At 35.4% G+C, this 22,733-nt stretch overlaps 1 protein-coding gene across 1 annotated transcript; it reads right to left on the bottom strand.

The window, feature by feature from the left end:
* Positions 1-4,305: 4,305 nt before the first annotated feature.
* On the bottom strand, positions 4,306-14,382 carry LOC104896354 (protein decapping 5). Its single transcript, XM_010683101.4, has 8 exons — positions 14,093-14,382; positions 11,574-11,674; positions 10,099-10,176; positions 9,088-10,026; positions 6,013-6,084; positions 5,134-5,322; positions 4,904-5,014; positions 4,306-4,808 (listed from the first exon to the last, which is right to left on the bottom strand). Exons 1-8 carry the CDS (start codon positions 14,235-14,237, stop codon positions 4,662-4,664), a joined length of 1,782 nt encoding a protein of 593 aa, XP_010681403.2. The 5' UTR covers positions 14,238-14,382; the 3' UTR covers positions 4,306-4,661.
* Between the last annotated feature and the right edge of the window lie 8,351 nt (positions 14,383-22,733).

Genomic DNA, 22,733 nt, shown 5'->3' with positions numbered 1-22,733 from the left:
AATTGAATCTTGCCTATTGTATTTGTAATCGTCTCGTTCATAGTGAAACGATCTTTTCCCCTGCCTTGAGGACGTAGCTATCACGTTGATAGTGAACCTCGTTAAATTTGTGTGTCATTTATTCGCTTTCTTGTTTTTCTTGTGTGTGTGCTTGGTTGTTGTGAATTCTTGTTGGTTTAATTAAACGCTTCCATATAACAATGATATTGTAGGAGTTTCCCTCTTGCGGAGAGCCTCTTAAAATCTCTTTTTCTTACTATATATATATACATATACATATATATATATATATACATATATATACATATGTATACATATATATACATATGTATATATATATGTATACATATGTATATATATATGTATACATATGTATATATATGTATATATATATATATATGTATATACATATACATATATATATGTATATACATATACATATATAATATATATATATATATGTATATATATATATACATATGTATATATATATATACATATGTATATATTATATAATATGTATATATAATAACATATGTATATATATATATACTAGTATATATATGTATATATATATATATATGTATATATATGTATATATATATATATACATATATACATATATATATATATATATATATATACATATATATATATATATATCATTTTGATCGTCTTTGGTGATTTATATTTTACGAAAAAACATAGTCATATGAGATCCTGTTAGATTCGTCTCAATGTCGTATATTATTTTAATATCAACTTTTTATAATTTTTACTTATTGATAATTAGAGATATTAGTGTTTGAAATAATGTGTTGACAAACGTGAAAACATGAAATGGTGCAACTATTTCTAAACGGATGAAGTATATTTTAAGGGAAACTTTTACCATTTTTAGAGCAACTTTAATACGAAGTATGTTAAGATTAACTTTCATGTTCTGAGTAACATTGAGTATTATAAAAGTAACTTTGACTAATAGTAGAGTAACTTTATTCTTCTCCACCTTCTACTTCAACCTTCATCTTCTTCCTTTTTTTCTCTCAACTTTCATAAACAAAAATCTAAACACCAAAATCCAGCAATATAGATAGAGAAAGAGAAATCGAGTTCATTAGATCAAGGCATTATATAATACAACTATTCGATTTAATCGCCAAACTTTAGGCTTGTCTTTTACATACGATTGAGTCGATTTACCATATACATAGTAAATGACTTTACAAGAGTCACATGGACTCATTTAATGAAAAACAAGATTGATATTGTTTCTCTTATTACTCAGTTTCTAAACGTTGTTAACACACAATTTCATGTTCAGGTGCAAGCTATTAGAACATATAATGCACTAGGCCTTGTAGAGGGGGATATGAAGCAATTGTTCTTTTAAAAAGGCATAAAAAATCAAAAGAGTTGCAGTGGTACACCACAATAAAATGGGGTTGTTGAAAGAAAGCATAGGCACCTCCTAGAAACAGCTAGATCCCTTCTGCTTCATTCCAAAGTACCATCCAAGTATTAGGGTGAGTGCATATTGACATCAACCTACCTGATCAATAGAATGTCATTGAGTAGTATACAAAACCTCACACCCTATAAGAAGCTTTTTCACCATAAATCTTTACTTAAACACCTCAATATTTTAGGATGCGTTTGTTATGCTAATATTAATCTTGTTCATAGATCAAAGTTTGATCCCAAAGCTAATCCTTGCATCTTTCTTGGCTACCCTCGTGCACAAAAAGCCTACAAACTCCTTGATTTAGTCACAAGCAAAATTATCATCTCTAGAGATGTAACTTTGTTTGAAAAACACTTTTCTTACCACTATGCAGCTCAATCAAATACACATCTTTTTTCTATATATCCAACTCAGATTTCCTTACCTCGTGTTACTGATTTGAGTGATCTAACTCATACTTTACTTCCAGATTTTTTTGCAATCTTCATCTACTTCTTCCCCTTCTTCTACTGACTCAGTTTCTTCACTTGATCTTACTACTCCACCCACTATAAGGAGATCTACCAGGATATCTAAATCATCTACTCACCTCAATGATTACATTGGTTCTACTTCTTCTACACCTCATTGGTGTAACATTGATGACTAAAACTGAATCTACTACTTATTCAGAAGCAGCTACCAATCCTTTGTGGCTTAAAGCCATGGAAAAAGAACTCACAACCTTGAACAACAATCATATACCTAGGATATTAGCCCACTTCCTCCAGGCACGAAACCAATAGGCTACAAATGGGTCTACAAAATTAAAAGAAAAACATATGATTCTGTGGATAGATATAAATCTAGGCTAGTTGCCTAAGGCTTCATTCAGAAATATGGTGTTGATTTTTAAGAAACTTTTTCACCTGTTATTTAAATGTCTACAATCAGGAGTATTTTAGCCTTGGTATCAAGCAAGGGATAAGATTTGTATCAACTTGACATAAACAATGCCTTCTTGCATGGAGATCTCCATGAAGAAGTCTACATGAAGAGGGCAGATGGTTTATCCAATCCACACAATTATCTCTTCAAACTTACCAAGTCTCTTTATGGCTTAAAACAAGCTAGTAGACAATGGTTTGAGAAATTATATTCAGCTCTCATCTCTCTGTTCAATCTTCTCATGATCATTCATTGTTCATCAAAAGAGATTATGTTGATATCACTATCTTGGCAGTGTATGTTGATGACATTATCATCACATGCACTAACTTTGCTACCATTGATTCTATCAAAGCCTACCTTCATCACACTTTCAGTATTAAAGATCTAGGTAAGCTTAGTTATTTTCTTGGCATATACAAACTTCTGATAAATTTCTTCTTTCCCAACAAAAATTCACCAAAGAACTATTACAAGACAATAGCCTTTCTTTCACTAAAAAAAACTTCTACACCTTTACTCTGACCTTGTTGGCTACAGAAGCCTTGTTGCTAAACAGAACTTCCTAACCCACACCAGACCTGATTTAGCCTTTGTTGTTCAGAGTCTAAGTCAATTCATGCATGCTCCAAGAGTAACGGCCACATTATCAAGCCTTAATTCATACCCTTAACTATGTTCATTCTACTGCTGGTTAAGGTATATTGCTCAAAGCTACTTCCTATTTAACACTTCAAGCTTACAGTGACTCTGACTAGGAATCTTGTCTTACCACAAGACGATCAGTTACTGGCTATGTCATGCTCCTTGCGAATTTTCCTATCAGCTGGAAGTTAAAGGAACAAGACACCACCTCTAAATCCTCTTCAGAAGCAGAGTATAGAGCCAGGGGGAAAGATGCTTTAGAGGTGTGTTGGCTTGTTAGATTACTCAACGAGTTAGGAGTTCCTTCTCTCACACCTGTAACCCTCCATTGTGATAATATGTCTGCATTACACGTAAACGCATTCAATTAAAGCTTAGATTTCGAAGCTTACTGCTGCTATGGTGGAGTTTTTCGTTTTCACCATTGGTTTGTTCAACCCACTAGTTTATCCACGAATTTCTTCAACCCACATGTTTTCTAGGGTTCGAATTCAAGCATTAGAAGACCTGAGCTCTAGAAATACTAGATTTTGCCCTTGAATTGTGTACACATGCCATGAATTTGCTCAAGTTCCTAGAAATTAAATGGTGAGAGGATAAAGTAAATGGAAATCCTCCATTGTCGTCTGATGATATTTCAGAAGAGGAAAAATGGTAATTGTAGTAGTAGAAGTTGTGTCATTGTCGGAAGAGAGAGAAAGGGTCTATGGAGGAGATATTGTAAGCCCAGATTTCGTGGGATTTGATCTCAACCATCAGATTAATTTCAATGGCTCGAATCTTCTGTTTTCACTTTTCAACTTTATGGATATTTTCACAAAATCTCATTCCTATATACTTCCTCCATTCCGAATTGAATGCAACAAATCCAACTTTTTACTATTCACACTTTTCACTTTGACTAAGATTTATGATTTTACATAATGAATAATATAGTCAAATGAAATCTTGTTAAATTCATCTCATGACATACACTCATAAAATGTGATTTTTATAATTTTTACTTGTATGTAATTATAGATATTTGTGGTCAAAATAATGCTTCGACATGTATTATAATGGATTTGTTGTATTTAATTTGGAACGGAGGAAGTATATAAGTCGACCTTCTCGCTATAAAATAAGAAGACCCCAAGAGAGTCAACTTCTTAGATTCATATAATAAACCACCCTATCTTACAACAGTACAAAAGCCCATCAAGGAAAGAAAAAAAAAAAAGGGATCCAGCACAACTACAAAGATTCGCAAAGCTAAATAAAAGATCATGTAAAAACAGGCTGCACAACCCAGGACATACCATTGCAGCATAAAGTGACTTGAAACTAGTTGATCTAAGAAGTCGACCAAACAATCACAATCAACTAGTTCCACTTTACATCACTGAACAACTTTATGTCAATCAATAAAAAAAACTACAAATTTCTTCTGATAATTTCTCTCTGCTGAATAGCTGCTTGCTTTATAAACCGAGAATATTAATGGAAAACAAGCCCGCAAACAACCAAAAGATGCAAAATAACCTTAGCCAAACTAACTGAATCAACAAATGTTAGCAAGAGCAGAAACGACATCTTCTAGCACTTCCAACCAAAGTGATATTTGCCAAAATACATGCAGTACTGATCAAAGTGGCCGATTAGACATGCCACGCCCTCGCCCCCTCCCAGGGTATCCATACCCCCTTCCATAATAAGAGCCACGACCTCGCCCACCACGATTTGGTCCACGCCCACCACGTCCACCACGATATCTCACGAAATCACCAAATGTCTGCAGCCATGAATCAAATAGTTCATAACTTATCAATCTAAAAATTACTAGAAGAAACTCGATATCTTTTCATTTTTCTTTTAGGCACTCAATACCTCTGCATCTATCTTCAACTGCTCAGAGAACCTTGTCCTTCCGTTTTGTGAGTCATGATCAAGAGTGTTGCAGGAGAGAGTATCAAAGAAGTCGTCCTTATTATAAATAGGCTGCCAATAGAACATAAATAAACCTTGTGTTAAGAAGAATTAGATATCTCGCTCCAACCTACTTTCATGATGCAAAGAAGTGAAGAAAATTATCATGCTAAAGAAGTCTTTGGATGTACCTTGGCATCAGTTTGAGGCAATTCCACTTCACCTTCCTCTTCAGAATCATCCCCACCATTACCATCCTTGTCTTTAGTGAGGGACTTGTTACTCTTACCAAGATGACCCCATACTTCATCCTTTTTGAACTTTTCATTCATGGCAGTGAAATCAAAATCCTCAGTAAATCTTGTGACTGGGCGTGAGCTCTGAAAGAAAATTCTGCATTTAGTTTCTTCTGGAAAGTACAGACCAAAGCCTGATAAATTTCCCATATCTGGCTCAGAAAATTGTTGAAAGTTTCTAAAAGATCTTGTTAATCAGAAAGTCAAGCACAACAAAATCCTGAAATGTCACAGCATAGCCTAGTTTTACATGCATTTTCCCATAAAGACATATTAACTTTGAAACCAATCATGAACATCATTCCCTTTTCAGAAGAGGAGCATTTTGGAGACAAAAGAATCTCTATTTTGAGAGGTCAAGAACAACACAGCTGTTGTTAAGACCTCATTAAGTTGGAAAAAGATGTCTTCAGTTATAGTTGAATGAAAACTAAAAGAGTACCCTGAAACTCAATAGAAGAGTGCACAAGAATGGATGGAACTGTACTATTCATGACCCAGAGCCCAAAGGGCCCAACTCCAGAAATACAGGTCACATTTTTTTGTTAAAAGAAAGGGAAACCTGTCAATGACAAATAAAGAGTCACCTCCCCTATATCCGTACGCTCTACTTCTCCAATCTATGATGTAACATTGCAAATGCATGTGAGAGAATACAAGTGCCAAGGTACAAAAGGCTTCTTATATGGGAAGAACAAATGAGATTAAATATAAGACAAGAAATATCACAGGTTTTTCAGCTAGAACATTAAAAAATAAAGATGGTGAAATTACCCCACTTCCTCTTCCTCTTTCACGTCCCCGATAATTGTAATTATGACGTGGATGAAACTGGGTTCCATTAGGCTGCATAGGAGAAAATTCACCATATCAGATGCTGGCTACAACACTAGTAAGAGATCAATGTAGATAAAATATGATAACCGATCAAGAAAAGGGGGCCCCAGTTAAACTAACAGTAGAACGGATCAGGTAGCGAAAGAGTCCCTGAAAGAACCTGTCCGATTCAGTGTTAGGAAACACCAAACACCCTTTCACCAGAAGGAATTACCCGTGTTGCTATGTGAGTAGAAAGGCAAAGAAGAAAATGCATAAAAAGCTACAGTAGTTCAACTACTAGAGAATCTCCCCTCCCCACCCCATCCCCCCCCCCCCCCCCACACACACAACCCCCCCCCCAAAAAAAAAAAGAGGAAAAGAATATCAAATAAAAGATCACACAACCAACCACGTCTAAAACTTTGCAACTGCCAATATTGTACAATTTTGCACAAAATAATTATCAGACATGAACCATAAGATCCATGGTTAATAAATTCGAATTAAATGTATCTATTAGACCAACTCGATTCCTTCAATCCTTACATGCTTTAGCACCAATCTCTTATAATAGAGCTGCATCACAAATATATTAACATAACCAGTCAAACAATCAGAGGTTTAGAGGCATAAGAAAAAAAAATTGTGGGAGATTTGCAAATTTTCCGTAACTGAGCTCTCAACCAGTGCATAGGACTAAACATTGATTGGGTATCACGAGGGCATTTGATCATTGCATCACTTCATTTTTTGACTAAATAAATTTTTATTGCAAATAGCAATTTTCTTCATTTTCACAAGCTACCCATACAAACTGACTGACAACCTTAAGGTTTCGAAGAACTCATGAAGTCAGGAGGATCTGTTGACCTTGTCATCATTCATCAATAATTTGCCACATGGATTCATTACCTTCTAGGATTCATCATCTTCAGTACAATGTGTTATATTAGCTATTTAGGTCATGATGAAAGTATGTTCAGAGATCTATAGATCACAATATTATCTATTTAATTAAGATCAGTGATCGATCAGTCTCCATATATTGACTAAAGATTACATCCATACTTCTCCATCATGAGCAGAGAGCACTGGCCATTTCTTTTATACTCTTAGAAATTTGAGCATAGAAAGTGAAGTGGACAATATTTTTGGTCTCCATGTTTTAATTCTAATAATGAACCCCTACCTCCTTTTTTAATTCACAGCGCGTCATGATCATATCTTTAGATGACTGTAGGCTTATGAACATATAATTAGGTTTTGCTCTTACTTTGTGCATCATAAACCTCATAACCATTTGCTACATTTAGAAAATTCATTTATCCATGCCACAGTCTCTTGGTTTGAAGTACTTACGTAGCTATGAAACTTCTGAAAAAAAGAAAGCAACATCAAGACATATCTGCTAGGCTAGAACCTTGATGGGGTGTTTGGTCCATATAATGGTATGGGTTTGGAATCAGGAATGAAACCAAGGTGGTATCGGTTTGGAACTTGATACTTAATACCTTGTGTTTGGTTTCATTTAGGAATGAAAAATCTTCTTTTATTTGATACCTAGAGGTAAGGTATGAGCCATACTCACCTCCTCCCATGGGTTTCTAAACCCCATACCTTATGGGTTTGAGGTATGGGTTTAAAATTTAAAAATAAGTTAAACAAACACTAGGTATGGATTTTGTTCATTCCAAACCCATACCTCATACCTAAAACTAGTGAACCAAACACCCCCTGAGAGAGTTATTCTCAAGAGACAGATCTAATACTTGGGTGATTAGACCAGGGAAAAAAAATGCGGTCGCGGTCGCGTTCGCGGTAACAGTCACGTTTTCACGGGAACGGCCCGTAACGGTCAAATAGAACGTTTCGCGGCCGTCGCGGCGTGAATTTTTTGGAAAAATTCACTTAAGTGGCAATTTCATTTTGTTTTATGTTTTTTCACTTTATGTTGTGTCTAATAGTATTATAAACACTGTTTGGGATATTTACAAATATATTTTAAACTTATTTTTTTATTTAATTTGCTGTTTGTAGTTTTGTTATTCACTATAAGGCTTATTAATCGATAAGTAAACTGGATAATGCTTTCTTTTTTAAAAAAACCTTTGTTTTTACAGATGGAGGAGAAAAATAATTTAAAAGATCTAGGAAAATGGACAAGCGTTGAATTCTTGAATAGATGGAGGAGAAAACTAAGTTTTTAGAAAATTACAGTTGTAAAAGAAAGTACTGTGAAAAAAAAGGTTTTAGAAAATTACAGTTGTAAAAGAAAGTACTGTGAAAAAAAAGGTTTTATAAAAGAAAAGGGAAAAAAGAGAAAACTCATGCACGTGATAACCATAGACTGCATCTCTTTTGTTTGACCAACTAGTACGGCCTATGGAGTAATAAAACAGAAAAAGAAAAAAAAAAAAGAAGAGAGAGAAGGAGAAAAGAACGATATATGAGAGAAACTCTCACCGGCAGATATGGTGCCAGAGCCGACCGGACATCTCTTGCCGGCATATTCTGCCTTGACAGACGACATAGTGGCTGTCAATTGCATCACTCTGTGTCACGCATATTAGGATTTATATAATATAATTTAGGGTTTAAAAGAAGTATTTCAAAGAAATTAATTGAGGGGTTTTGATCGAAATTGTGATTTAATGATCAGGTAAGATTTAAATTTTCAGTTTAAGTTAGATCTAATGATCATGAGCCTCTTTTCTCTTTCACTTCTTCTTCCTTTATCTTTTTTTCAAATATAACGGGCGTTCTTATATAAAAACCCGTTACAGAACGGCGTTCCACCGTTACAAAACGGCGTCGCGGCGAGTTTCATGTGAATTTTAACTCCTGCCGTTATAACGGTGTTTCTCGGAACGGCGGGTCTGAAATCCGTTACAGAACGGCCGTTCTGTAACGGAACGGACGAGTTTTTGATCCCTGGATTAGACTAGTAATAGAACCTTCAACGTAAGTATTCTCAACTGTGGATAAAGCAGAACCAAATGGCAAAAAAAGAAGAGTAGAAAGATATAGCACCTTGTGAAAAGCCCTTGACGCTGGGGGCAGTGGCAATATAGGAGGCTGTGCTTCCTTCACTACTTCTGCTTTTGCATCTGATGATGATGCTGACGGCACTTGAACAACTTGCACATCTTTATGAGAAACTTGTGGGGATGGAGATGAAGATTTTGGCACTTGTGCAGATTGTGCAAGTTGATCTGGAGTGACCAGAGAAGGTTTTGCGGTTTCTGTCTGGTTTGAAGTGGAGGAACTGATGACAGATGATGTTGTTTGAGAAAGGCTTGGGTTTGGCAAGCTGGAACTAGAAGTAGCATTGACCTTGTTAGAGACAGCAGGTGCATTAATACTAGCATCAGGAGCAGAAATTGCCAATGAAGATATTGACGGGAAGCTAGGCGTTAAAAGAAGCCCAGTATTGGGAGCCTTAGATACTGCAGAACCAGATGATGTATCAGATGCTAGACTGGTGGATGGGACAGGAGGCATGAACTGCGGTAAAGATGTTGATGTAACATTAACATTAGTTGCAGTACTGCTTGAGCTAGCCAAACTGGGGGGGATCTCGGGAAATTTTGGGCCAGTCAAATTCGAAGCTCCTGTTAATAAAGTCGGATTGAACCCAGAATATTGCATTGGTTGCTGCAGCGAAGGTGGCACAGAGAGTCCATGGGGTGGTCGAAGCAATGTCTGCTGGGGCATATGAGGAAGCCCATTTGGAGGGCCATAAAACCCAGGCCAGTACATAGGCATAGCAAGTCCACTGCCATTTGCACCAGGAGGAGGTGATGGCCCCCATGACCCTAAATTTCCACCAGGTTGGTACAAAGGTAGAGCACCTGGGAAACTCGAGCCAGGGTGTCCAAGCTGTTGTCCATGAGAATTAGCATCAGCTGGTGGTGCACTAACAGCTGGTGGCAGATTTGTAGAAGCTGAAGGCGGGTGAGGGTAATGAGACTGCAAAAATTAACTCAAGATCAGATGCCCAAATAATTCACAAATCATGCAAATAAAAGTGTATTCCTTTACCTGAATAATAGCAGGATCATTGTCAACTGCTGATGTTGACGCAACTGGCTGAACAGGAGAAGATTTCACCTGCAAATCCTGCAAGTAGAGATTGATGGAGACAGAGAATCAATCACTTTAAAGTCTGTTGAGAAAATCATAGTAAGAGCTGATAACTCTTAAGTGATATGTGCAACCAGCTAGCCTCCAAATATTTCTACACGAGAATATAGGTAACAGGTAATCCTAATTCAGTTGTTAGCTTAGGATGCACCACAATTTTCATTCGTCAAGATAAATGCCTTACCCTCTGGTTGAGAGTCACATTGTTCTTCACTCGTCAACCCGCAAGCAGGTAACCAGACATGGTCTCTTGCCTTCAGTATTAGATAGACGAAGAAGACTTGCTGAGATGAGGGCTACCAATTGCGCACATTGGAGATGATAAATTCTATGGCTACGCTGATGTCAACTACACTACTATAAGAGCACATTCAGCCCCCAATATGGACAGTAACTGTCTGTTAATATATCATACTTTACTTTCAAATTTTCTACCTACAACTTCAAATTTCAATATCAGTTGCCAGACAAATTTTTCATTCTTACTTTTTACCCCCCCCCCCCCAAACAAACAGTCCTTTATGTTGGGGTCGGGGTTGGGGGGAGAATTGTTTGTCGCAAGGAATAAAAGTATCTGAAACCCAATCACCTAGCACGTCAACGATATGAACAACAATATCGACTATAAGCCTGCTATTTCATGAAACCCAGTGCATGGCATTCTAAGACTATTATAGAACTCTTAAAATAAACTCCCTTCATCTCACAAAAACTTTCACAATTTCTTTTTGGAGTTGTCCAAAAAGAATATTTCTATTTCAAGTGAGGTTTTTCTTCTCCTCTCCTATCATATCAACCTTACATTTTCTCTATAGAACTTACTCTCACCTGTTTTTCTCTCTGTCAAATAATTTATTCTTTAATTTACTACTCCCTCCGTCCCAAAATATAGTTCCCATTTTCCTTTTTTCACGATAATTTATGCAAGTAGAATCTAAGAGAAATAGTAAATATTTTTTGTTTATTTAAATGAATGTTGTATGGGAAAAGATGAATTTAGGAGAGAGGATGGAGAATAATTGATGAAAGAGCATTAATTATAACATTTTGGTCGAGTAAACAAAGGAAAAAACAAAATTCAAGAAGCAAATAATTGATGGGACACAGTTTTGTTAGACAAATTACAGAAAAATGTGGAACTAAATATGGAAATGGGAACTATATTTTGGGACACCCAAAATGGAATGGGAACTATATTTTGGGACGGAGGGAGTATTAACTACATTTACTAATTGTGCCAAAAGCGTATGAGAAATTTTTTGTGGGGCACAGGGAGTAGCTTAGCCAGCCTTGTATACTTCATTAAAGAGCTGAAATCTCAAATAAGGTTAACTTTACAATACCAAACAGAACCAGTGATATGCAGTATATACCTTGATGTCACTTCCACGGAAGAGTATATATTCATAAACCTTATCACTCGGGGCTACTTGAGGACCATCTTTCTTTCGTCCTTCAGTTCCAAACGATCTAACTGCAATTTGAGCAAAGGGGAAAAATCACTATATATGATCTCCACATTTTCGACAAGGTCTCTTAATTTAGGCCCAAATGCTAACTGACAAAGAAAACAGTAGGCATATACATGTCCAAATTCTAACTTAATTCAGCAGGAAAATGAAGACATAGATATCACTTAAGTGACCAAAATAATCTTTCCACTAAAAGAATAAAAGGATAATAAGGTCAGATTCATGAGCAAATCCCACCAAAGAAGAGTATCCAACCTACCCTCGGACTTTCTGAAGTCACTCATAATATATATCAGTGGAAAAGAAACCGTATTGGTGTGTTACGTGTGTACAACAAAAGGACTTCACCAGAAAAATCTCATTACATGACATGTAAGAACAAAACTTGGAATAAATGGAAGTGTGAGTAGTTGCAATTCTCTCAACAGATGTCAATGTAGACATTACAAATCCTACTTGCCACAAACATAGTGTCTGAAGACTAGTACAGAATCCCAGTGGAGTTTGCTGAGGAGACCTCTGACCAACCAAAACAATTATGTAAGAATGTAGGTGATATAAACCTGAATTTACAGGCAAATGACATAAGTTGGGATCTCCTTTTCTCCCCCTAGTGGAGAAGGAAGGATTAGAAGCATGAAATCAAAATTAAGCCGGCTTATGACAACGGAATGGCCAAGTTATAACAAACTTTGGAGTTGTCGTTCCACGAAACCCCATTACAAAATGCTGCGATAAATTCACACCCTTCTCTCCGCATTGTCCATTATGCAATGGTGAACCGTTATGCATATTTTGCCCGTCACATTTGTCCTTTTGTCAAAATTGGCCATACATTTTTATTAGTTAGTTAAAACACACAAATTAATATAATTAATAATTGACCAAATAAATAACCTACTCATATTATGAGAAAATTGGTCATGTTATGTCAAACGAATAGTCCTTAGACCCAAAACAGCATATGAGCTTAGATAAACTAGTCATTTCGTTCCATTCATCTGTATAAGCCGCTTCAGCGACGATGCGAATCCACGAATATCATCACATTCACAATCTGGTAGATAGCATTCATAGCAATATCAAGTCGACAACATTATCCCAGGGGCAAAAAAAAAGAAACCCACAAGCAATTATCGCATAAATCACGTAAAATCCAGGTGAGAACAGTATCTTGCTCTACCATTATCTCTTGGCAAAAACTTGAACGTGAGCTAATTTTGCAAACTGAAATCTTGGTGTCATGAGACGCTTCACTGTCGTTCAGTAGTGAGTAATTATCAACACATCAAAACGATTCATAAATATTCAGAATTCTTCAATCAAAAACCATAACCCCATTACATAACTCCAATCTCCCTCCTACCATTGGTTTATTATATAAAATCAGCCAAGTGCTTTGCACACAACAATCTGGAAAATGATGCACCCACACTTCAAATAAAGATGAGAGGCCTGCATCTATGCAAACCCTATTCTAGGACGCTCATCATAAGCCAATGAGCTTCTTAGCCACTTAAGATCTCTAGATATAAGATACGGAAACTGGCAGGGGTGCTGTTTAAGAGTAACAGACTGAGAAATGTATGTGACATTCCTGCTACCATGACTTACTCTAGGTAGGAACGAGCAGAGCAAGTGCAAGAGCAAGAGCAAAGCAAGTTCTCCCACGGAAGACTGCCATCACAATCCCAATTCATCTTCGTCCAGGAAAGATACAGCTGAGATCATTGACCTAAACCACTTATTTGATTTCTCTTAGTTGCAATAGCCCCACAAATTTTTATCCACATACTGACATACGTACAGATAGTTTGCTCCAAATCATAACCCTCAGACCTTTTATCAAGTTGCTCTCAACCGCTCTTATCCCATAATTATCTATCTGATAGATACAAATGGTACATACATCCATGCTTGCTGTTCCTCACTCCCAATCATTAGTTAATACTCCTCTGTCATATGTCACTCTCCATCTCTCTCCAGCTGCCATCGGAAACCAATCATCCTCTTCACCTCCTTTATAAATCCATTAATCTCTCCCCTCATTTCTCGCCCTCCCCGTTCACTTTGTACGTCTTTCGCTTCCAACTCAATCTAGATACAGAAACTAAATAATAGCACAAAAAAATAGCACACAAAGTCACATAACTTCATTAACCTCCCTTCTTTCCGATATTCACTTCATGCGACTATCGTACCATTTTGCCTTTTCCCAATCCACTAACTACAGGAATTTCATATCCTTAAAACGCACAATTCAATGCAGAATCACGTAAACAATTAACAAAAATTTCAAATTCCATGCCCTAATTCATCGATAGAGCAAACTCCTTTAATTAAAACCTATGTACACACAAAAAATTGCAACAATTCGAATCGGAAAAGGCAAGATTAAAGTGTAATTGAAGAATCGATACCGTTTCGGAGGCCAATACTGGATTCCTCAGTGTTGATGCTGTAGAGAATGCCTTCATATCTGATCTCACTCTTTGATGTAAGACTGATTAAACTACCGATGTAAGAATCGGCCGATGAAGTCGTCTTTGAAGCTTCGGCCGCCATGATTTCTGGTTCTTATCAGACGGTTACAGACTCACCATGAGAGAGAAACTTGGTTTTTGTTGACTCTTCTTAGAACTGGTAAAAAGATGGTGAGATTGATTGATGATAATGGTTTTAGGGTTTTCTTTTGGTAATTGACATCTCAAGTGAAAAAGTGACAAGTTACCCCTTAATTTCACCCTTTAGGTGTGCTTATTTTTTATTTTATTTTTTATTTTTAAAGAGAGGTGTAATTAAGATTATGTTCAGTTCACCTTATCTTTGCTTATTTCAGATCTAATTAGATTAGATCAGAAAAAATAAGTTCAGATTAGATCAAATCAGAAAAAATAAGTTCAGATAAGATAAGATAAGATCAGATCATGCATATATTTAAAAACTCATAATTACTATTAAATATCTTTCATTACATATTAGTAAAAATTATAATAATTGAATATTAATAAAATACTCATTGAGACGAACAAACAAGACCTGATCAGTTCAAATTAGATCATGCATATATTTAAAAACTCATTATTACTATTAAATATCTTTCATTACATATTAGTAAAAATCATAATAATTGAATATTAATAAAATACTCATTGAGACGAACAAACAAGACCCCACATGACTATATTTTTTCTTATATATTGAGAAAAATCTAAAAGATTCTCTCTAATCGTAAATAGTGTCAAGATTCTAAGTGAGAAAGATGAAAAAATACAAAGGGAGTATTATTATTTACTAGTACATTTGTTCAAAAGGATTATTATTGTTGTTGTTGTACTTATTAATTATTAATATTAGTAATTATTATTAATATTGTTGTTACCATTATAAATGTCATTGTTATCATTATATTAAGTTATTTTGTTGTTATTAAATAATAGAAAATTAAAAGCCACGTGTTAAGAACATAAGATTGACGCAAAAATAAGAAATATATATAATATGATAGCTCAAATCCATGACAACGAAACTACTAAGTTCGGATTACATTTCAAAATAAGCTAAGTGTGAGATGCAAATTGTAAATTTAGATTCGGTACACCTCTTCCTACCGAATTCCAAATCTCTCTAGCTATTTGAAGCTGCACGCTATTTATTTCTTTTATGCGCAAGTCATAGCTGTTTGTATATCTTATTTTATTTATAGGAAAAAAAAGAGTTCAGTATGCCGACTTCTCAAGTGTGAAACATTTTTTTTTAAGGGAAAGTGTGAAACATTATATAAGTGCTCTTATTATTTAATGACTTGAGTTATATAATTTTTTTTAGTAATAATAATTATTATTATTATTATAATTATTATTGTTGTTCTTATAATAATGATAATCATTATTATTATTATTATTATTAATAAAAGTTGTGTAAAAGTTATAATAGAAATACAATGATAATAATAGTAATACTATAAAGAAGATCTTATAATGTATTGCATAATAATGAATTACAAAGTAATAATATAATAGTAATAATATATTTTATAAAAGATAAGATCTTGTAAATCAGATCAGTTCAGATCAGATCAGATCAGATCAGAAAAAATAAGTTCAGATCAGATTAGATCAGAAAAAATAAGTTCATATCAGATCAGAAAAAATAAGTTCAGATCAGATCAGAAAAAATAAGTTCAGATCAGAAAAAATAAGTTCAGATCAGATCAGATAAGTTCAGATCAGAAAATTTCAGGTGAACTAAACATAGCCTATTTATACTTATTTTTTTAACAAGAAGAAAATTATCATTTATTGAAAGAAGATAACTGAAAATCTATTCGAGCCCTTTTCAATCTATGTTTATGCATCTTTAACTGAATCTTCATTGAACGTGTTGTAACTCTTTGAATATCAATACCCTTGTTGTAGATCAGATCTTTCATCTTCCAAATCACACCTTCCCCTAAAAACAACCATAAAACCGAGCAAAAAAAAAAAAGAACAAACTTGTACTAGATGAGAAGACAAAACCTTTATTGAAAAGGAAGATAACCACCTCAGGACCAGCAGAATCAAACACTTTGCCTCACCTTCTCTAATCAGAATAGATGGGAGGGAAAAACCCACAAGCCACAATCTGACCAGAGCAAAAAATATAGACTACAACTATAATATGGTAATATCACAAAACAGTACATCTGAAAATATTATAACAACAATCATATAACTCATAAGTAGTAATTTCGTACACAAATAATTACAGAAATAATATAACAACAACAATTACAAAAATAAAACAATTACAAAAATAACAACAATTACAAAAATCGAACGAAGGGCCGACGACGAACGAACTATTGACGGCGAACAACGGTCGACGGCGAATAACGGGCGACGATGAGTAGAACTGGAACGATAACGAATGAGCCTTTTTGCAAATTCGGTTACTGATCGGATAAGACGAACTCGTTGGTTGAGTAAAGATGGTGATTTTGACGAAGACGAACTCGCCGATTGCAAATTTTGGTGAAGATGGTGATTTGGAGCAAATTTCGAACAAGTTTCGTCGGAGACGAAGATGAACAAATTTCGCCGGAGACGAAGACGAACAAATTTCGAACAAATTTCGTACAAGCCCCAATGCGGAGAATGAACAACAGATTGGGAGTGAGAGAGAGGAGATTATTGCGTACAGATTAGGAGTGAAAAGCAAAAACGGCGGTAAGGATGAGGCTCGAGATTTGGAAAGATGAGTGAGAGAGAAAGAAGGCAGAAATGGCGCTGGATGAGGTGAGATAGAGGAATGAAAAGGAAACCCTAGTTAAGCTTTTTATCATTAATTTTACAAGTCTATTTCTCCTAGGAACCGCAGCAATAGATTAAAATATTATATAAAAATTATTTTTTAATAATATTTTATTGTATTGCTGCGGTTTTGCGTGGAAACCGCAACAATAGGTGTGGTCAAACAGTTAACGAAATTTGAAAAAAATTTCCCGTTGACACATATTGCTCCAGTTTCCAGCCAGAATCGCAGCAATATGTTTAATTCCGATTTTTCCTTTTTTTCGTGGTTTATTGCTGCGTACGGGTAAAGCCGCAGCAATAAGCAAAAATTCTACTAGTGTTAGGCAATGCATCAATAACAATTCAACATGCTTATTATTCTTTTGTTTCTGGTTCCCTAGGATGAGTCGGAGAGATCTTACCCTGAGCCATTTTTGTCCTTTCCCGTCGAGTCTATGTCACTTTAGGACATCATCTATTATAGCCTTTCCATTTTCATTTCATTTTATTTCTCTATTTATTTTCATTGGGCTTCCATCATTTTATTTATGATTCTAATTCAATGATGAAACTTAAATCACATAACGAGCTTGGTTAATAGTAAAAAAAAAGATCTAAAATAAAAATGAATAAAATGAAAAAATGGACATACTTTGGATTAAGAGTTATTCCCCCTCTTCCCTCCATAAACAATCATTAGCCAAATATCCTTTCGACATTAAAACTCCACAAATATCCTCCAAACCTTCCACTACCCATAACCAATAACTCATGTGCAAGCCTTACAACATCAAAATAAATCAATGCCAGGCTAAACAAAAAAGTTAAAAGATCCAAAGTGCGAAAAAAATGCAAAAAAAAAAGTTGTAATCCGCGGACCTCGTTTACGGACCCCGATTATGTAACACCCCGATAATTCTCTCTTTTCAGAAATAACTTTATAATATAAAACTTAGAGAATTACCCAGGCATTATCGCCCGTGTGATAACGTTTCGGCTTATTCAGAATTTTGCAGCGGAAAACGATTTACTAATAACCAACTTTATTAAAATTTGCTAAATAAATGACAAGTGTTTGAAACTTAAACACACCAACTTAAAATAAACCACAACCTGAAATAAAGATGTTCCTACGAAAACAGAACTCCACTCCAGATTCCCAATGTGATGCACATCTGCGAACCTGTAATGTCAATGCAATATCAACTCTGCTCACCAGAAGGATCATCACAGGATCAATAAGGCAATGCCATGATCACACACACAAGTAAAGCACGTAATCAGCAAAGCTGAGTACTACATATCAAATATAAATATTCCTAAATATGATACTAACAATAACGTATAGGAATAAATAATAAATAATTATAATAAACTGCAGACAACTTTTACTGAACTAAACTCAAAACATCTTTTTAATACTTAAATGGAATAGTTATCGGGACGAGTTGTCTTGCCTACTAATGTGAAATGCGGGCGCGACTCCGCATTTCAGAGTGACCTGTGATATCGAGGAACCTTTGAAATAAAAGAGGGATGGTGATCAATCCATTCCTAGAAAAGCTATGGCACGCTCACCATAACCCCAACCTTTATGTCCAACTCTAGACGTGCACAAGTCTAAAGTCTATAACTCATTCTCGTTACACTTTACGTTAATTACATCTTATTACTTGTGTTGGCACACACAGACAAGTAACACATAATTAAAATCAAACAGTCATAACATAACTTCTTTTATCTTTGGATTAACAAGTGATCACAACTTACAATCCAAGACTATTTAATTCCTTTTTATTCTTTACTCACTTACTTGTTGAACCTAGCCAACAATAAACTTTACCTTTATATAGGTATAACTTGTAACTTACCAAATAAGGTCCACGACCCTCATAAGATAATAAAATGATACTTCTCATGAATACATGTATTACATGATTCACTTTAACATATACTAATTCTTATATGAATTAATAAATAAAGTAACTTAAGATGCTTGCATCAATCATTCCATACAAACATTATAATCTGATAATCATAATCAATACTAGATCACATGTTGCACACATGCATATAACATGTAAAATAACTCCAGAAATCACATATATGAACAATCAGGTTCCTATACATGATACTAAAAATTTAAACCTTCCTTAAACATGGTACTAAGCCATATAGCACGTAAATAATGTACGTACCTCGTATATACTAGCCTGTAGGCCACTTTTAAATCGTTAAAAGTCTCCTACAACGTATTCTCCGCCTAGAAAATAAAGTAACTAAAATTAATAACTTAAACCAAAAATTACAGCAGCTTTAAAACGATTAAAACCCCTTAAAACACGTTTTAAAAATCGTTTTTAAGTGTCAAACTTAAGTTAAATTTAATCCCTAGTATAGTACTACTATTCTAGCAATTAAAAATCCTTAAAAACCCCATAAATACTTCTTTTATGAAACTACAGCACTTTTAAAATCTAATAACTCTTCTGAAAATATGTACAACGTATTTAAAATTACGTACTAAACAAATCTTATAGTTCATAATATATTTCTTTAGTTTCTAGCAAATAAAAACCCTAAAAAACTCTTATTTCCATGATTAAAACTAAAAATAAACTCAATATAATAAATCTGAAATTTATTATATTATAACCTATAAGAACCGAAATTATTTACATAAATAAAACAGTAATTTAATTAGTAAACATGATAAATAATAATAAAATAACATAAAAACCTAATCTTTTAATGGAATCTTAGGAAGGAAGAAAAAAAATAACCGACAACAATGGAGGAAGAGCAGCGCCGGTCAGTCACAACACGCGGCAGCACACAGCAGCAGCGACTTTCGGTTTTTGAGAAGGATTTGTGACGTTTCTTGTTGAATAAGAAACGTTACTTGAAGAAGAAGAAACAAATTTTGAGAGAGAAAGCCGAAGGAACGACGAACGAGGAAGAGAGAGAAAAGTCGAAGGAGTGAGGAGAGAGAGAATCACGTGATTATGAGAGAAATAAATGTGTAGGGTGAAATAATTGGGTTTTTAGGATATTTATATAAAGGCTTCCCTTTATGGGCTTAGGAAAAGAGATAATGTTTAATGAAACTTTTTTTTTTTTTGACAGGAAATGTTTAATGAAACTTGATGACTAATAAGATGGACAATTTAAGACTTTAGTCATCAACATGACTCTTTCCCTTTATATCCTTTTTAGGATTTTCGATTCCATTAAACTTCTTTTTCAATATACTTTAATATTCAAAACCTTTATTAAAACATGCTTAATTAAAATATTTCTAATTTTATTAAGCTATGAAAAATAATTTCATTTGACTTTTAAAATAGTCAACCCTTTTTAAATAGTCAAATTATTTTCCAAACTCATTTGGATTTAAATATAACCATATAAATACTTGAATATATTTATAAAAATTCTTTAAAATTGTGGGGATTACAGTCTACCCCCCTTAAAAGAAGTTTCGTCCCGAAACTTGACACAAAAACCTCGTACTTTCAAAAGTTGAATTCGTTATTTCGAAAGTTTTTGAAGAAAGGTAGTGCCTCTTGTGCACTTTTCCCATTTTTAAAACACTTGTGTTACTTATGAACACTTTTCTTATGCGGAGAATCTACTTCTTGTGCACTAACATGTGCAAATTGCCCGTCATAGGCATACAAATGAATGAAAATTTCATAAAAATAGACAAAAGCGCGAAATTTATCGCATTCTACCCCCCTTAAAGAAAACGAGTTACGCCCTCGTAACTCACCTCAAGGAATAGGTCTGGATACTTTTTCCTCATATCATCTTCGGCTTCCCACATTGCCTCTTCTGACTCGTGGTTATACAAAATAACTTTGACGATGTGAACATCTTTATTGCGTGTACTACGTACTTTCCTGTCGAGAATCTTGACAGGTCTTTCTTCATATGTGAGGCTACTATCGATCTGAACTCTTTCAGGCTCTAGGACATGACACTCATCAAGGATATAACGCTTAAGTTGGGAGATATGGAATACATCATGCATCTTTTCAAACTCCATTGGCAGTGCCAATCTGTAAGCTACTTTCCCAATACGCTCCAAAATCTCATATGGGCCTACATACTTAACACTTAGTTTGCCCTTTTTCCCAAATTTCATAACGCCTTTAGTGGGTGATACTTTCAAGAACACTTTATCACCTACAGCAAACTCATCTTCGCGTCGTTTTAAATCAGCATAACTTTTCTGCGGATCTTGGATTCGAGCCTGAATTAGTCGGACATTCTTAACGGTCTCCACTAGTGGAAAAATGAAGAAGGGCTGCGCTGAAAATGGCCTGTAGGGCTGCGCTTTTTGACAGCAGCCCTTTCAATAGCAGCCCTTCACTTTTTAAGTAAAGCGCAACCCTTCACAACGAAGGGCTGCGCGTTTTACTAAAAAGCGCAGCCCTTCACTTTTTAAGTAAAGCGCAGCCCTTCACAACGAAGGGCTGCGTGTTTTACTAAAAAGCGCAGCCCTTCAAGCTAAGAAGGGCTGCACTTTTTAGTAAAAGCGCAGCCCTTCTAAGCTTGAAGGGCTGCGCTTTTCAAACAAGCGCAACCCTTCTTAACTTGAAGGGCTGCGCTTTTTAAACAAGCGCAACCCTTCTTAACTTGAAGGGCTGCAGCCTTCAGCAGCCCTCCTACTATGAAGGGCTGCGCTAGTTAAAAAAGCGCAGCCCTTCTAAGCAAGAAGGGCTGCGCTTTTTGAAAACTAGCGTAGCCCTTCTGTTAATTTTTTTTTGATTAAATACAGCCCTGCAGCATGCCACAGTCTCTGCCCACACCCCTTCCCACCCCTGCCCACCCCGTGCACAGCCCCAGCCCACCCTTGCCCACCCCAGCCCACCCCCTGCCCAGCCCCTAGGCCTGCCCACCCCCAGCCCACCCCTGCCCACCGCTGCACAGCCCCCAGCCCACCCCTCTGCCACACCCCAGCCACACCCCCTGCCCACCCCTCTACCACACCCCAGCCACCAGCCCTGCACCCCCATCCCCAGCCCACCCAGCAGCCCCACCACCCCACCCCACCCCCCACCCAAAACCTCCCTTGAACAAAAAAAAAATGCAATAATATATGACAAGTGGAGAAAGGTAATAATTAACTTCAAATATATTTAATAATGTAAAAAGTGTACATGAATTGATAGAAACTAGTACATTCGAGCTAAAATGTATCATATGCAATCATCGGTAATGTGGAACGCCAACTTATCCCGAACTTCATCTATTTCTTCTTTGGTTAAGTTCCTCGAACTTGCTGTGGAATTCTTATAAACCTTGCAAAACAACCAAGGAATAAACACATATATAAGAATTCAATCATTTTACCGTAGTTAGTAGTTCTAAAAATGACATATACCTTCCCGAAATTCAATCAAAAACAAATGCAAGCCTAAAAGTCTACACACTAGTTATAATATATCTCATATAATCATGTTCAAAGAAAATTTGGGGTTAAATGACTTGATAAGTACATTTTGGGAGCGAAAAGGTCAAAATAGGCCGGAAATGGCCTTTTCATTCCCGAAATGCAACCAACAACAAATTAAAGCCTAAGAATCTACATACTAGTTATATCATGCTTCATATAATCATGTTCAAAGAAAATTTGGGGTTAAATCACTTGATAAGTACATTTTGGGAGCGAAAAGGCCAAAATGGGCCGGAAATGGCCTTTTCGTTCCCGAAATGCAACAAACAACATATGCAAGTCTAAGAATCTACATACTAGTTATATTATACCTCATATAATGAT

The sequence above is a fragment of the Beta vulgaris genome, chromosome 6 (genome assembly GCF_026745355.1).
Source record: "Beta vulgaris subsp. vulgaris cultivar EL10 chromosome 6, EL10.2, whole genome shotgun sequence".
In the NCBI taxonomy this organism is placed as follows: Eukaryota; Viridiplantae; Streptophyta; class Magnoliopsida; order Caryophyllales; family Amaranthaceae; genus Beta; species Beta vulgaris.
This window is presented reverse-complemented; position numbering and strand designations above follow the sequence as displayed.

Coding starts and splice junctions, on each gene's coding strand:
- LOC104896354 (XM_010683101.4), bottom strand. CDS start 14,237: ATGGCGGCCGAAGCTTCAAAGACGACTTCATCGGCCGATTCTTACATC. Junction 5,323..6,012: donor AAAGAGGAAGAGGAAGTGGG/GTAATTTCACCA, acceptor ATTTTCTTTCAG/AGCTCACGCCCAGTCACAAG. Junction 5,015..5,133: donor TGCCTCAAACTGATGCCAAG/GTACATCCAAAG, acceptor TTCTATTGGCAG/CCTATTTATAATAAGGACGA.